This window comes from Electrophorus electricus, chromosome 11 (assembly GCF_041902795.1).
Source record: "Electrophorus electricus isolate QZ-2024a chromosome 11, ASM4190279v1, whole genome shotgun sequence".
Lineage (NCBI taxonomy): Eukaryota > Metazoa > Chordata > Actinopteri > Gymnotiformes > Gymnotidae > Electrophorus > Electrophorus electricus.
Window position 1 is genome coordinate 28,109,220 of NC_137507.1, and position 16,869 is coordinate 28,126,088.

Sequence of the window (16,869 nt, forward strand, 5' to 3'; positions counted from 1 at the left end):
ACGACTCGTGATATTTTTACTACAGACACTACACACTGCAACTTTGCACTGTGTGGCCTTGTCAAGGAAGACACGAGCCGCGACGTACAACATGAGTCCGTGCGCATGCCAGAGAGTTTAAGCCCTGTTGTTTCCCCGTTGTTCCACGGTGCGTTTGGCTCGTCTCCACACTTATCCGGTAACACCATTTACGTTTTAGTTTCCAAGCCAACAGAGCCTGCGGCGGCTGCACTTCCATGTTTGCTCAGGTGGATCCTTTACTCCCGTGCCAACTTCAAACCCCCCGGCGTGCAAAGCTGCGAGCCACAGTGGCTCCCGAGGGACGTTATAGACTTAATCGGGGCTGCTTCGTTTTGCCAAACTGCGTACCGGAAAAGAAAAGGGTTGTAATCCATGTGTAAGTTCCCCCAGATCCACTGCTCTGGGACACACAGGACGGCAGATGTAGTAGAGGGTCTGAGGCAGCGCTGTCTGAGCAAGGAGGCAAGACGTGCCGACGTGCGCAAAGTCTAATGACCCACTTTAACGTTACAGATGCGTCCCTCTCTCATTGCTGGAAATGAAATATTGCAGCGGTGTGAACGGCACTTGGGACGGAAGACGGTTTTTGACAATACTGCCGTTCTCCCGTCACTTGCAGGGTATGATGGACAATGACGGCAGTAAGTCTGAACCTGCGAGACCTGCAGGAGGGGGTTGGAGACATATGGCGTGTGTCGGAAAGGGAAAGACCAAGCAGATGTGCGCGATGATGGACAAGTACAGCATCGGTACTGTTGACTTCAAAGAGTTTCTGGGAAAACTAAGGTTAAGAGATCAGAAAGAAGTAACAGTACAGTGCTTACACGTGTGGCAACGCGTGATCTACTAGTGTCTACTGTAGGCTGAATATAAACACGTTAGTTTATGTGAAACATGCGATCAGCGAGGAAAGCGTGTCTTTCCAACGGCCAGTTTCTGTATTAGACACCCACACAAGAATATTCTCATAGTCCAAACACAGACAATTCTGTTCTTACTGTTTACAACCAAGAGCACGGCCAGTTGTGTCAGCAGACCAGGGTGTTATCTCTGCGTTACCGGATGTTCCCAGTCTCCCATGTCCAGCGCCAGGACGCAGATGATCACACAGGCCTTCCAGAAGAAAGATGGAGAAATATCGGCCAAACGGTCTCTAATCACACCGATACCTGTGAGAAGATTCTAGCTCTGACAGGTTCATTTAAAAGCTACAGAAATACTAAGACAGAGTTTGCCGACCAATAGTAAATAATATCGAACTTAATCCACGCGTATCTTTTCGTCACCATGATGTAAGCTGTAACCGCCACACGTCGGGAAACTGTCCTGCATCAGTGAAGTACGTTAACTGGAAAGTAGCGCCTAAAGTCCTCTGGCGCACTTTTACGCAGCACGCATTAAACAGTAAACTATGCTCAGAGTGCCTTCGTAACAGCAACCGGTTTATGCACACTTTAGGAATTTAAGACCAGCACCTTAAAACCCCCAAAGTTAGTCACATTTCTCTGTGTGCAAGAGAACGTAGGGCTTCTGCTATTTGTATGATTGTAATAAAGGATTATTTCAACTATTTGCTAACGTCTTCCAATAATTGAAACCTGACACCCTCTGGTGGACAGTGAGAAAACCCCACCACACTACACCATCCACACATCCAACACACTAAGCCTGGATATCTGTATGGTAATAAAACCTAACGACATACCACTACAGCACAGGTAGCGCTAACGACACCAGAGACGTGCAAGATAACTTCACACGATAATCCCGAAAGCATGCGGTATGAAGATTTTAAAATATTGGCAATACGACAACTACGTGTCATTTAACCATCCACATGAACATTTCGGATGGTATCCTTCAATACACCTCACAACAAATGCCAGCTTTTAACTTATAAATCCAACCCTTTTCTCTGTTTAAGCAAGGTAAGTACACCACATTTGACCATAGACAAAAATTTATTTCAAAGTTTTTCCTTTTGCTTTTTTTTAACTTTGATTTTACTATTTATTTTGTAAAGGAGATTTGGAGACATGGTGTTCTAGTAAATGATAATATATTCATAGAAATTTACATGAGAAGTTCCATATTCATGTTTTTCTAAATACACTCGAGTTCAACACACAAGGGAAAAAAACATCTCCACTGTACTGTCTCCAATGACATGAAAATGGATAAAAAGTTAATAAAACAATAAAAAAAGTTAACATATAAACCTTCAGAATATGGAAAATAAAAACCAATATATCTGCAGAGATGCTTAACTTCAGTAAGTTTTCAGATCAAACACAAAGGAAGCCACCTGTCCCAGGGCAAGGACGCAGGACAGAATCTGGTGATTCCATAAGGGTAAGGGGGCAAAACTAATTCCTTCCTTGTTTGTCTTTCGTTGCCATCTCCTTGTTCTTCTTAGAAGAGGGGTTATGGAGTATTCTAGAAGCAGAGATCCACAATAGCACAGTCCATGTGTTGGTTTAGTCCTTTATTCATTTACATCAATAAGAGAGCTACCTAATTACCATCATAGCAGACTAGTAAGCACATTGGCTTATGGGGAAACCAGAGATGCTTGGTGAAACCACTGGAAATAAGTTAGAATCAGAGCGAAAGGTTACAGCTACCAAAACCCGGGGGGGAGGGGGGGAATCGGGTAGAAGGGGTGTCGCAGGGTCCAGGGAGATTGGTGGGTGGGGTGAAGTCATCGGATGGATTTTGGACATCGTGAAGGAGAGGTGGGCTGCAGCGTGAGACGAGATGGAGAAAGTGAGCGAGGGAGGGAGGGAGGGAGGGAGAAAGTAAAAAAAAGTCCTGCGGTAGAAACTGCAGTGGTGGGATGTGCCGTATCTTAAAACAGAGAGAGGAATACCCTCACACTCATCAATATGATGAGTGGCAAGTCCAGACCCATACACGGAAAAGTCTCTGTTTTCCTTTTGTTTTTTTGTTGGTTTTTTTTTTGTTTGTTTGCAGTCCAGGAAACTAAAACAGAATGCAAATCCAAACAAAATGATAAAAAAACAAACTAAACAAAACATTTGGAAACTGGAGGAAAAAAAAAACCGAAACAAAAATGAATTCCAGATTTACATTAAATGCGGAAAACTGAACTAGACGAGTTTTAGGCGAGCGGCTGAATCTCTGCCACAGGGCTGGATGTGAAGGACCCGCAGCACTGGGTTGGGAGAGTCGTGGTGGTTAAGGCTGTCCACCCAGATGCCTGCACAGAAAAAAAAGAAAGGAAACCCAAAAAAAAAAAGGAAAAAAAAAGGAAAAAAAAAGGGAGAGGTGGGGGGTGGGGTGGGAGACCCCAAAACAAAAGAAAAAGGCCCCATGGAGCAGGTTTCAGCTGGGCATCAGGCAGAGTGTTATGTACTCTCAGCTACCGGAGCCTCGCCAGATGCTTCACAGGTGCCTGGAGAAAACGAGAAAATAAAGTTACTCTACCATGCCGTTAATCGTGTGTGTGGTGTAATAAGAGGATCGCAGGGGAAGCCTATTCTCAACTAGTAATCAGGGTTGATCACTCCAGATGGGAAATGAGGAATATAAATAACTCAAAATGACAAATTTAATTTAACAGATGAGGAGAGGATGGGCCACCCCTCCCAACCACAAACAGCTGATGTGACTAACAATCGCCGCGGTGCGCGGCGGGACACGTACCACCGCCGCTGGTGCTCCCTGCCGCGGTCATGCTGGCGGCGCTGTTGTCGGCGAGCTCGTCGTCGTCGTCGTCGCTGTCGTCCTGGTCGGGGCGCGGAGCATCGGCCTGGGGCGGGGTGGGCGTGCTCTCCACCTCCTGCTCTGCGCGGCTGCGCAGGGCCAGGATGCGGTGGTGAAGCGCGGCAGCCAGCTGCCCGGCGTCCTTCGAGCTGGCCTGTGGGAGACACGAGCGACCGTCGTTACACACGAGCGCGCGGACCGCCGGGACCCTGCACACGACCCTGCTTTACAGTGCTGCGCTGCTGCGAAACACTCTGGCTGTGTTGAAACGTTCACACTTCAGCACGGGGTCTGCTATTCTGAGGTACCTTCACATTGCACTATATTAGCGGTATTCAAATCCCATCCTGGACTTCATAATCTCTTGTAGCTGATTAAATGATTCCTCTAACTGGTCATCACTGTCTTCACACCTGACGATCACCTGTAGGACCTGCACCTCGGCCTGCTCTATACTGGGCTACACACTACACAAAGCTAGTAGGCCTATGCTTAAAATAAGCCATAATACATTCACTGGAAGCTGGGGGACCCTTTTCATACTATTTCTAGCCCAATATGCACCAGTAAAAGAAAGGTGGAGCTACCGTAGTTCTGTAGGCCTATGGAGAAGGACGGAGGCAGACAGAGGCCAAGAGAGGCAGGCAAATACTGAAAGCACAGACATCAGTTCTGGCTGCATCCATGAATTACAACTATCTGAGAACACTCATGTTATTTTCGTAATTGCTACAGGGATCACTTTCATTCAGACAAGTTAGCCTGGCCAGTCCCCATTTTAAAAGTGCCAGCTAAATGTTGGCTAGTTAACCACACACCACCTCCACATCAAGTCATACGAGTGCTCCAGTAAGTCGCTTTGGAAAAGAGTGTCTGCTAAATGCCATAAATGTAAACGTTTAAGCTACGTCTGCAGCTCCTAGCATGGCTCTGTCCAGCTAGTCATATAGTACTGCTATTAAAAAGACAGCAAAAACTTGGACACTGTTTTCCCATAAAGGAAAGACAACATATTTTGGCTTTAATGATCCATTTCTCTGTATATGAATAGTTCCAAATGTCTGACAGCTGTATATCTACCAGTTGTGCAGATAGCACAAGGCTGTAGTTGGGTTCTTATTCTAATTTTTTGTTCCACCTTAAAAATCTTGGTTTTCCTCATCTTTTCAGTCTACTATTTAATGTGGCACTGAAAAAGATTTAAAAAAAAAAAATATAAAAAAAATGTGTGAGCACCATTTTAAACGATCAGAAACAGAGCTTTTCTGAGGAATCAAATGCGTGCGCTCAGGTGTGTAGCTGTTTGACTAAGCACCGCACAGATCAATTTCTCTTCCCAGCGATTCATCGAGAGGCAGTGGAGAGGTGACAGGTGCACACAGGGACACCAAAGAGAGAGAGGCCAGGCACCGAGACAAACCTGGACATACCGACAGACCCCACACACACCGACGTACCGATATGAGGAAGACCTTGACTCCCTGGTCCTCCGTGTCCATGGCAGTGATACGGACGCTCTTCTCACTGGCCTTATCCACCTGCATCTGGGCCCACAGCTTGGTGTTGAGGATCAACCTCAGACTGCCCTGGGTACGCATCACTGCCAGGGGGCAGAGACGGAGACAAAACGGAGGCAGGCGTTAGGAAACCCGCATCCCAAGAGCCCTGCCGTGCTCATTCCACGACTGGGCAGACGGATATAGATAAACGGTCATCGTAAACTGAAGAAACGCGCTCTGACCTAGTCTGGAGCGTAACGTGCCGTCGTCTGTGGAGGCCATGTCGTTAAGTCTCAGGAGTCCCCGCCCTCGCTCCACCCACGACTGCGCCGGCTTATCGAAGACGAACAGCTTACACTGCATCTGCGTAGACCAGACCGGACGCAGAGAACCATGAGACCACGTCGGGTCCGTGCCGAGCCGCACGTTCGCGCGGGCTTTTCCGTTTAGCGGCCGATCTGAGCGGGTCGATTGTGGAGCGCGTGAAGTCAGCCGCGGCGCTGGAACCGGGCGCAGGGTCCCCCCCCCCCCCAGATTCTCCGTGAGGATGGAGGAATGAAACATTCAGCCCCAGCCATGCTTTAATAAAGGACACGGGGGACCCTGTCAACGGAGCAGCAAAGGCAGGGAGCCAGAACGCACGCTGACCTGTAAGACGTTGCTCTCTGCCTCCTCGCCTGTGCGCACCTCCACCTTCTCCAGAATGCACTTCTTGGCCGTGGCTTTGGTGTACGCAGCCGCCGACTCTTCCAGAGACTCTGTGACGTTGGGAACTGCTCACATGCACACAGACAAACAAACACAAGAAACCTAGGTCAGCATGGACATCAATGAGGAGATATAAATTTGAGTTTATTTTCTTTTATTTGAAGACCACTAGTTAAAGTTTGAAGGCTGTGGTTTATTTTTCCTTTGTTTTTTACCACTAAAACATTAGAGCAAATATTACAGATAATTTTTTTATTTTTCAAAAATATTGAAGTTGAAATCCAACGATTTAAATAGCAGACTGCCTCCCTGCTGAGATCCTCTGAAGCGGTCAGTGGTGAAGGGGGGATACTTTAAGAAACACCACGGACACCCATCAAATCAGGTCACACTAGTGGACATGTGCCTGGTCTTTTGTCTTTGTTTAGGTCTGAGGATGCAGACTTGCGTGTACCACAAACAGATCAGTCAGTTCGTGGGAATGATGATGATGATCTGTAACGTCTCTGGGAGGTGTTTTTTGTTTTTGTTTTTTTTTTGGGGGGGGGGCGTACTCTTTTCTGGAGTGGTCTCCTGTGACGAAGGCTCTGAAGATGAAGCTGTGTCTCTGGTACCCTCTGCTGTCGATTCACTGCTCTTTGGAGGAGTCTGAAACACACCGCGTACTGCTCAATATTTGATAACATTTCTCCAACTCACCCGCAGTCCCTCGGACGTGTTCACACACTACTGCCCCAACTCACCAGCACTCTCTCAGACATGTTCTGGCCAAAGACGAACTTGGCTCCTTTGTCTGTGTTGTTGGTAGCATTCAGAGCGCTGAAAAACCCAGACAGACAGACACCAGCTGAGTAGATAGACAAAATGATCATAAAGAAATACCAGTGTGTGTGAGAGGGAAAAAAGTTACCTTGAGGTGCCAATGTACTGCAGGAAGTAATTAGTACTCCCAGTCTGAGAGTTCTGTGTGGAGTCTTTTGAGTCACTGACGGTGCTGTTCTCTTCCACCTGAAGAGACAGGAGAAACATCTGTTTATTCTACACAGCCTTTTGTTCATTTAGACCAAGTATCGCTCAGTTCAAAAGCTCTGAAGACCGCCTTTCTCCGATGCTCTAAGGGGTCAGGACGTGAACCAAGCCAACACGAGGGACCACTGACCTTTGCCCTCTCTTTGATGTTCTGTCCAAACACAAAACCAGAGTCGACGAGGGCATCCTTCCTCGGGCCGCCCTCCTCAGACCTGGCCTCTCCGGCCTGCTCCTCTCGCTTCTGTGGACACCCATGGGAAGCCCATGCACACAGGAAAGACTTAAGTGGAGAGAGAGGCACAGACACCACGAAAGGGAAAGAAAAACAAACCGGGGGGGAGGAGACCACACAAAACATGCGGCCCACCAAAATCGCGGAGGCACTGAGTGATGCGTGGTGGTTTCCCGACACAGAGCGGAGACTGGGAGAAAGGTCACAGAGCATGCTCTGTGGGGGAAACCTGCCGTGGATACTTTGTAGTTTTACAAGCTACTCTATTAATATCTGTATGTGTTAGCCGACACGCGACAACTGTTCCTCTTTCCTTATATGGCCACTTTAAAATGTTGCTCTGCACATGACCGAGCTGCTGGCCTCACCGGCGACTTGTCCGAGCTCTCTGTGCTGTTCAGGAAGCTCGGCCGCTCTTCTGTCGCCGCCTCTGAAAACTTGCCCACACCATTTGTTCCACAGCTCGAGTCTGAGGAGGGGAAACAGGCGAGGTTAGCCTGGAGGTACTCCAACCACACACACACACACACACACACACACACACACGGCACGCGTGCTAATGTTATTTCACACATGCTCACGAGCTCAAAGAAAGGCATTTTAAGCTTCTTTCATAGTCACCAGTCTGAGTAAGTGACTATGTGAACAGGCAGAGTTGGGCAGCATTTTAAAATTTGTTTCAGATGGATATAAATATAACAAACAATCCCACATATAATTAGAAGCATATCTGAACCAAAGGAAAAGATCTTAGAGGCAATAATTTCAGGCGTCACCACTTTCTTTTGTTTGACCTGAGGGTCATTAGCCACTCTGTGGACAGTAAACCATGACTGCAAGCATCTACAAACAGTAGATTTTAAAATCACAACGTTTGCCCTCAACTCTCAAGACCATTTGAGCAAACAGCAGCATGCGGAAATTCAGTGGTAGAGGGAAACTGCTTCTGAAAGACACATTTGAACAAGAGAGAGAGAATGAATGTGTCCATACGAAAGACGGAAGTGCCATCATTTCATCCAATTTCAAATAGTGCTGTTGATATTAACAGGGTACACAGAGTCTCCTAGTCGTAAAATTGGCACTTTATTAAGACTTTGTAACAGATAATCTACCACGTCTAGCAAATCTCTAAACTGTTAGTCAAAAGTTTTGTGAGGGCCCATGTGAACTGCTCATAACTGCGTTAAATTCATAGGAAGAAACCATCCCATGAACCATCCCATGAATATACCGCAGGATCAAGAGTTTGCCATTCTGAACGTACCACAAATTCATCAGCCACAATCAATCCCAGAAAAAAACAAAAAACCAACCAACACAAAAGCAGGGCTTTTACAAAGTGTAGTGATATTCCTGGATAATTCCATTGTTGGGGTTTGGGAACCAAAATTTCAATCGCACAAGTGAACCCCACCACTGAAAGGCAGACAGATTCAGCTACGAATCAGGGCCGAACACGCAGGTCTCCGACCTATGAACAGGCAGAAAAGTGGGTGGGCACTCACTGCTCTTGCTGGGCTCGGTGAGGGTCTTCGTGGGCGGAGCTTGAAGGACCGCGGGTCTCAAGACAGTGCGCTGCTGTTCCTTCGGCTTCTGACTGGGAACACCTGCAAAGCAGCCTACTGATGGATAGGATCTGAAAGCGTGCGGCCCAAGCACGGGGCCCAATGCCACAGCCAAGGGACAACACGCAATCATTCTGACTAGCTGAAGTTTTACGTCTCTGCGTTTCATTTTATGTACATTACAAATAGTTTAAACTTTTTTTTGTTTTGTTTATTCTACTGATTCCGTGCAGATCTCATTTGTCTCATTAATACCCTCTTTTATATGTTTTACATTCAATTTTGGAGACATTTATTACACTCACTGTGCAAAGACAAACTATGTAAAGTACGTCATCATGGGAGGCACTTCACTCATCTGTTCCATTTCAGTGTCACACGTTGCAGAGTAAGTCTTACCTGCACTGGGGGCTTGGCCGTGAATTAGAGTTGGTGGCTTCAACCGAAACCCAACAGGTTTCTCCTCTAACAGACGTCGACAGGGCAAAAACAAACAGATAACGGGTCACTGTTTGCCATTTGTGTGTTGTGTCTGCCTCACCGTCTTTTCAAGTTTATTCTCTTACACTCTTACACACACACACACACACACACACACACACACACACTTTCTCCATTAAAGACCCGGTCTCCCTCCCTTTCACATGACTCGGAACACAACACTGTTGTGTTTCGTTACCGCGGCAACACGCATGCGCACTGCTCGACTGCCTCCTGTTCGGTCCCCTTGGCAGACGTGCCTTTTGGGACTGCTGGAGACCCACTTCTGCACATTCTTGGCCCGTCAGACACGGTAGCTGAGCACATTTGGACATTTAGGTCCAGCGCGCTTGACTGCTCAGCCTTGGACAAACCACCCCAACCCCCAGGCGTCTCCAGACGGCCCTTCTCAATTCTCCTCCCCATCTCCTGCTTCTGAGAGAACTCCCTGAGTCATGCGTGTTGTACAAACACAGTTGTGTTGCACCCAGGCTCACAAAAACGTGACATGCGCACCGCGCGCCCCCCCCCCCCCCCCAACATGTTTTGGAAATTATTTCAAAATAGTGAAACTGAAGAGAAACTGTTCATCTCTTCCCTCTGCTGGGTAAATCCAGATTGGTTGAAACAATAGCTGAGAGGTTTGCTCAATAACACCAAAGTCCTTTACAACAATAACTAATGGCAATTTTGGAGGCTTCATCAAGCACCAATCTCTGGACGTCGGGCAAAATATGTTTACGCATTTGCAACAGACACTTCAATTCTTTCAGCACTGTACATTTCACCTGATAACATTATAAGAAAACCTTAATAACAGCAATATATGTAGTACCCACAAAACAACTACAATCAAACTAATAAAAAAAAACATCACTCTTTCGAGGTTTTCAGTAACGACAGCCCTTTAAAAGGTCATTAAAAAAAACCCAATGCGTTTAACTGGACATTTACAAGAACTTCGACACAAAGAGCTCCATATCATAGTGTGATCCTCCCAGCCATAGTGAAACACACAATCTGGACATGCAGTTTGTCCCATGTAATTATGTTCCCTTCAGAACCCAGAGCCTGGACTGCCAGCCGCAGCGCTAAAGGGGGGTGAGCTGTCGGGTCTTACCTGGCTCTGAATCGGAGTTGCCCGTGGGAGACTGACAGAAGCTTGACGGCATAAACACATTATTCTTGGAAACTGCAGCAGGAGACAAACACGGAGAGAGACGGCATGACTGTGATGGCACGGAGCACAAAAAACATTTCACGCCACAGATGATTGGATAACAGCTGGTACCAAACACAAGACGCGATCGAGTGAGGTGTGGCTGCAACGCCAAGTGGCCCAGATTATGACCAAGAGAAGTCTTGATCACCGTGATGGAACCCAGAGCTTTGCGTTGATGGCCCGTGTAAAGAATGACTACTAAAAGATGCCATGACACACAGAAAAAAGTACATAAATATATATAATCGGATAAAGGCAGGCTGTCCGGATGCAGTCTTGGAGAACAACAGGACAGCAGTCTTACGTTTTAATTTTTAAAAATGCCAAATTCAACTCATTATCTAATTAATGAGCCCTTTGTTAGCTGATTGTGGCATCTGATGCAGGATAAACACCTACCTAAAAAAATGCACAGAATAATTTGTTGTTTAATTACTTTTTCTGGAGTGCTGCAGTACCTGAATGTGAAGGTGGGAACTGTGTCAACGACGATGTTCTCTCTCTCTTCATTGGAGGACAGTATTCTCCATCCTCCCTGTCTGAGTCTAGAGAAAACACAAACCAGCCAGTCAGCTATACTTCTTGCACATAATTCGCCTCTTGGGCTTTGGTAGCTAGGAATGTTCACATTGGACTGCAAAACATCGACCATTTCTGAAAAAAAAAAAAAAAAGCCATACGCTGCCAAATGGCCAAAATCAAATTTGCATTTACTATCCCCTTCATACTGGCTTGTTATCATTTGCTGCAGAGCTCAGGAAGTGGACTAGCCAACACAGAGATCGTCGAGAGGGACGTTCAGCTGCTCTTCTCATGATGCCCTTTACTCAGCGTAGTTATGGCCAAGCAGCTACTTTTAGCAGGGATCATGAATAATAACCTACCGCTATAAATGCAATTTAGGATGAAAGATTAGACACAAACGCACCATCGCCGTCCTCTGCACTGGAGCCATCAGCTGACCGCTGCAGTGGGGAAACAAAAAGAAACCAGTCACACCGGAAGGCGTGATCTACAACCGGCTGAACTTCGGCTGATCCTGGCTGCGGCCTAGCCCACATTCTCACGGGTAAAATGGAAAATGCCATTTTGTGTACACAGGCATTTTCAGTCCATTGTCCAGAAGTTCCTAATAAAACACAAAAAACTATGGAGAAAGTGAACTGTGAACACATGCAAGTGTCTGACCTATGACTCCTGTATCACTTCCACCAAGGGACATTACTCTCGAATACTCAAACACCTGCTGAACTGACATTTGCCTGCCAAACCTCAGCCTGTATACTATACAAAGCAGTTAAACCAGAAATGAAAAACACCCACTGCAGTAAACACTGAGGCACCATGTTCTGCCATTGGAACTGCGGAGGTCATATGACAACCATATGTCACTGTATTCTAAACGCTTTGTTTTCCCATAATCCTCAAAACACCACCAAAGCTGCATCTTCACTTTGGATGCGTTGAGTAGAGAAAAAGGTAGTTTTAGTGTGCAAGACTGGCAAAATGTATGAAAACACATGCATTTTCCAATTTACCCATGTCAGTGTGGACAACGCCCGAGTGATTTCCCCTGAGCTAAAGAAGCACTGTGATGTGAATCAAGGTCAATCTTCACTACAACATTCACAGAGCGAATGTGGTAAAGTTTGCTATCCACTGCATTAAATCAGGCCTACCTTTTGCGTTTTCTCTTTCTGGAACACGAACACTGGAGGAGCTATGGCTGGCTTCTCTGTGTAAAAAAAAAAAAAATTGCGGTCATCAGTTGATTGGTGTTATTTGACAATCTCCTGTATAATTCACAATACAGACCACAACCAGAATGACAAATGTGTGGGAAGTCTGGTTGTTGCTGTTTATATCTTTCTGTTAAACAGTAGTGCTATTCACTTTCCAAACTTTTAGAGTATCCACAGGCTAAATAAGCATGTGTGCTGGCTTTTCTTCTTGTATGATTTTCTCTCATTCGACATACAAATTTCCTGCATGTTAAACAAACTGCTGGATTACATAGACTTGGATTAGTGGAGAGGTAACTTGAACTTTTTCTAACACACAACTGCTATTTTAAGCATTTCGAATGACAAACCTACACAGTAAATCTCTGGTGTTGGTTTAAGAGGCATTACGTTATGCTGTGAAAAACTAAACGAGAACACGCTGATCCTAGGGGTATACCACAAGGTGGGATTCGTAGTTGAAGAAGCTATTTGTGGGTTTTGCATAGGTTTCAGTACCAAGATAGCATCTCAGAAAGTACCAGAGCAACCAGTAGAGCAGCTCACACTACATGCTTAGCTGGCTCCATGGAAGCTCTTTGTAGAAGAAAATGCAAGGACAAATTAATTTATTTGCTCTCATCACAAGACAAATAAAGCCTCTTTGAAGACTTTGGTTATAATCGCTCTTGAAGGAAAGTGTTTATTTAGCTAAATGTAGTCTGATATTTTCCAGCCCTCTCTGCAATAATAATAAAAAAAATCTCAACAAGTGAAGGAAAAGGAAAGGCCAAATTTAAGTAATAATATAAGCATGTCTTAACGGGGGGCGCGGGTTAGGGTCACTACAAAGCCATAAGTACAGCTCCACGGGATCAACACAGCAAGAGATTTTAATTGTTGCACATGCAGCGCTAAAGCCCGAGTTGATTCTTAATTCATAGCAAACTTTTGATGACCAAGCGAAAACTGATTTAGTAAACCTGTCTCTTTTTTTATCCAACAAAGCCTCACTATGTTGAGTTCGCTTTGCGTTATACTCCTTCTATCTGATATTTTAGCAGCAGTAAGTTCTCCATCACATCTCCTTAACTGACTCCTTGGGGAACCAGCACTGATCTTCCAGACGGCCCAGATTTTTTGCTCTTCCCAGCTTGCTGCATACGTGAGCCAAGCCATTCAAAACACTGAATGCCTGGTACATGTGCTCTGAGAACTGGGACAGAGCAAAAACATGTGTCATCTATGATTGCATTATTGGAATCCATTATTCTACAAAGACTGCGTTTGCGACAATTTGTATACCAATTAATAATAATTACAATAATAAAATCCAACTTTTTAGAAACCATATGAGGAAATCACATATGGGACATGCATGCATAGGTAAATATTACAGGATCACTTCTGCTCTCCACCCACTATAAAAAAACAACAACCAACAAAAAAACAACAAAAAAACCCCCATCCAACCTCAGATGTACTTTTACCCAAACCTTCCAAATGTCAGCAACACGTGAGACTGTGGGCTTTTGTTGCATTGATAAGTAAACATACCATTTGCCACAAAATAAATACATTTTAACTTTTTTTAACATGTTTAAGCATTTTCTGAAGCGTTCCACCCGTTACATGCGGTGGTTGTACCATGATTGACTATAATCACACTTGGAGGCAATGCAGCAGCATTTCTGAGGTAAGCCCTGTAGTATGACTTCACCACATCATAATGGCTCCATCGCTGCCTGCACGGTGAGAGTAGGCGCAGCTCAGAGGGGCTTCATTACACCCTGAACCCCGGAGGTGGGCGGGCCCGGTTTAGCCTGCTTGAGGGAAGCGGCGGCCACCAACCCCACAGCTGGCTAGCGTTACACGCTACGGAATGGCACATTTAGGATGCAGAAGGGGCTTCAAGTGGCGCCGTATAAACCCGATCACCAAAAAGCAGACCGTGCAAGAGCTTTACTGGCTCACTACACCCCACCCCACGTGAAAGCCAAACGACGACACGTTTGTAGCAAATGCTTCCAACGTTAGCTAAACCGATTCGGCCTCTGTTCACACTGGACGTTGAAACCAAGTTCATCTTCTAACAAGCTTAACCGTTGCCAAGGGCCCTACACACAGCTGATCCTCGTATTTAAACTGGCGTTGACTCGCCTTGTTTAAAAATAGCCGTCTAATCTCACGGAAGACAATTTTCGTTACAAATGTGGCAAGCAACATTAGATCAGGTCGGCCAACGTCAAGTTTAACCGCTGGGCGCACTAATGAACCAGTTTCGCCAATTGCGAGTTGGTTTCTTTTTTTTTTTTTAATCAAGAAAATCCAATCGCGACTTATTTAGCCAACGTGCCCTCTTCATACTGACATTAGGTTGACTTTTATTACATAAAATGTTGTGCTACCGAGAAGAATATGTGCACAAAACAGGTAGTTTGACGAAGCTGCTATCCTAGCTTAGCTTGCTAACGTTACGCCTCCAGAATCGAGGCTATCAAACGACGTGTGCTAGCTAAGCACGCTATCCCTCTCAAACCTTCCGGGTACAAGCCATTTCCCACTACGAAACCTAATAAAATAAAGGTTACTAGCGCTGTTGTTCAACGTGTAACTTAACGATGAATTCGCACATTAACGTTAATTGGGTTAGACAGCGAGCTAAAATAAGATAGGCTAGGTATTAGCATAGCAATGCTATGTTATCACACTGGTCTGATAACTGCCCGTCGTGTCCAGTATTTCCAAAAATAACCCAAATCTCAAACAAATGATGTCTCGCAAACTAATGATCTGACCAACTGCCCAATGCTAAGACAAGTCGGTGACGTCTAAAAAAAACCAAAACAAACAGGCAAAAAAAAAAAAAAACTACCACAGCGAAATATGTAGCATCAATTTGAAATCTCAACGGCGTCGTGGTGAAGAAAAAAAAAACGTTATAAACCTCTCATTAGACAAAGTTTTAATTAATTTAATCTTTAATTAGTGATTAAGCGCTGAGGGGTTGTAGCTACCATCGGCTACCGCAGCCAGAACCCGGGACCCACACCACGCCACAGCCCGCTGGCTGGCCGCGATCCTGCCCGCCTAAACGCCTTTGAAAAGGACCAGGGAGGCCGGGGAGGATTTCTAGCCGGTTTGTGAGCGACCTTCAGCGAGCTGAGACGGCTTTAGCCGCGCTAGCTTTAGCCGCGCCGGCTAACGCCCTCAGACGGCTCGCGCCGGCTAACCGCGCTAGCGCCAGCAGCTCAACATTCCCGCATTGGCCGCACGAAAGCGCAGCCCGCCGGCTCGTAACACGCGCTGGACCTCGCAGACGGAGGGCGAAAGGAGTCCGCGGCGCCTGCACGCTGAAACGCCGCTGCCGGGCTCCTCCGGAGCCGTTTGTGCCCTTTGTTTGGCTGCGTCGCCGCATCGCCCCCATTGCCTACCTTCGTTCGCCAAGTCCGCCATTTTACTTCTCCGTGCGCACCCACAAGCCCCCGCGCGGCCAGCCTGTTATTTCTAGGAGCGAGACAAAAGCTTTAATAGAAACGGGATTAGAAATATCTCTCTCTCTATTTGTGCTGTTATTTTCATTTACCTTTCACAAATGAGTCTCTTTAAAGTGTATAGAACTTTAAGTAATTCATGTTTGTTTCTTTTACTGTAAGTTAAATAATTGTTCTTTATTATTAATCGAGAGAGCAGGTCAGTAACGTGCATGTTTGGTGGTGTCTTGTCTTTTTTTTTTACAGGTCCTTTTGCCACAAAAGTTGGTAACAGCAGCAATGATATACTGCGTTTTCGTTTCCGAGGGCCACACTTTCCCTCGAAAGCACTGGGTGGCGTCATTTCTTCAACTAGCTACCCATTGTCCAACATTTGCGCCTCACATGGGTCACTGGTTGGACATCCAGGGCTCCTTGACGCTGTGAGAGTGTCAGCCTGTATTCCAGTTGATTAAAAAAAAATATTTTGTGCTGTATGAGAGGAAATTAAGATTAAATAAGATCACAATTGTAAGATATAAACTCATGAATATTGCAGTTTTCTCTTGGGTGTGATATGTTCTCATTAAGAATGTCAGGGCTGTGGGTCATACAGATATTTGCCCCTGTAACAGACTTTTAGAGTTTAGACCTCAGGAAGGCAGGTTAAAGTACGAGGCTGTCTGACCCTATGCTTGACTCCCTCCACTCTTAGCAAACTTGCAGGCTAATAAATCGTTAATATAGAATTTTCTGAAGAATTACATTCTTACTGTGTGGTCATGTAAAATTTGCTTTTTGTGAATTAATTAATTGGAATGAAAGTACATTCTGTTTGTAAGCATCTTTGAGGAAAACATCTGTTAGGTATATCTCAAAGGTATTTTGGCATTCACGTGTAGTATACACTTGTTTACAGGTGTTTACATCATATATTTGTGTATTCCTTTTTGTATTCTTCTTAGACTTTATTTTATTTAGACAATTTATTGATAATTCCCCCCACCCCCCCACACCTCTTGTTCAGGCTTTCTGTATTTCTTTTTTTTTTTTTTATCTCATATGTTTGTGAAACGTATTATCTGAGCTTCACCGCAGGCATTTCAAGACAAAAAAGGACAAAACAGTGAGAAGGAGACAAACCGTGGAGGTGTGCATGTGTGTGGGTGAGAGAGGAAGAGATGAGGACG

The 16,869-nt window shown here is 45.5% G+C and overlaps 1 protein-coding gene and 1 long non-coding RNA gene across 3 annotated transcripts; one reads left to right on the forward strand and one right to left on the reverse strand.

The window, feature by feature from the left end:
* Positions 1–1,963: 1,963 nt before the first annotated feature.
* On the reverse strand, positions 1,964–15,692 carry ranbp3b (RAN binding protein 3b). 2 transcript variants are annotated; one of them, XM_081723379.1, is made up of 17 exons: positions 15,641–15,692; positions 12,165–12,220; positions 11,414–11,450; positions 10,944–11,030; positions 10,384–10,455; positions 9,183–9,248; positions 8,724–8,825; positions 7,584–7,684; positions 7,114–7,224; positions 6,865–6,962; positions 6,698–6,773; positions 6,509–6,602; positions 5,895–6,019; positions 5,489–5,609; positions 5,205–5,347; positions 3,688–3,901; positions 1,964–3,436 (listed from the first exon to the last, which is right to left on the reverse strand). In XM_081723379.1, exons 1-17 carry the CDS (start codon positions 15,660–15,662, stop codon positions 3,390–3,392), a joined length of 1,572 nt encoding a protein of 523 aa, XP_081579505.1. In that variant the 5' UTR covers positions 15,663–15,692; the 3' UTR covers positions 1,964–3,389. The 2 variants fall into 2 exon arrangements, with proteins under 2 accessions (XP_081579505.1, XP_035384254.2); XM_035528361.2 differs by having other exon boundaries at positions 8,724–8,837.
* LOC118241723 (uncharacterized) lies at positions 13,834–16,242 on the forward strand. The gene is made up of 2 exons (XR_004776321.2): positions 13,834–13,902; positions 15,947–16,242. It is a non-coding gene; the product is annotated as an uncharacterized LOC118241723 (long non-coding RNA).
* The last annotated feature ends 627 nt before the right edge of the window (positions 16,243–16,869 follow it).

Excerpts from the sequence above, each read along its gene's own strand:
- ranbp3b (XM_035528361.2), bottom strand. The coding sequence starts at position 15,662 with ATGGCGGACTTGGCGAACGAAG. Across the intron at positions 7,225-7,583 it reads AGAGCTCGGACAAGTCGCCG|AAGCGAGAGGAGCAGGCCGG; the intron begins GTGAGGCCAGCA and ends GGGTGTCCACAG. Across the intron at positions 6,963-7,113 it reads ACATCAAAGAGAGGGCAAAG|GTGGAAGAGAACAGCACCGT; the intron begins GTCAGTGGTCCC and ends CTGTCTCTTCAG.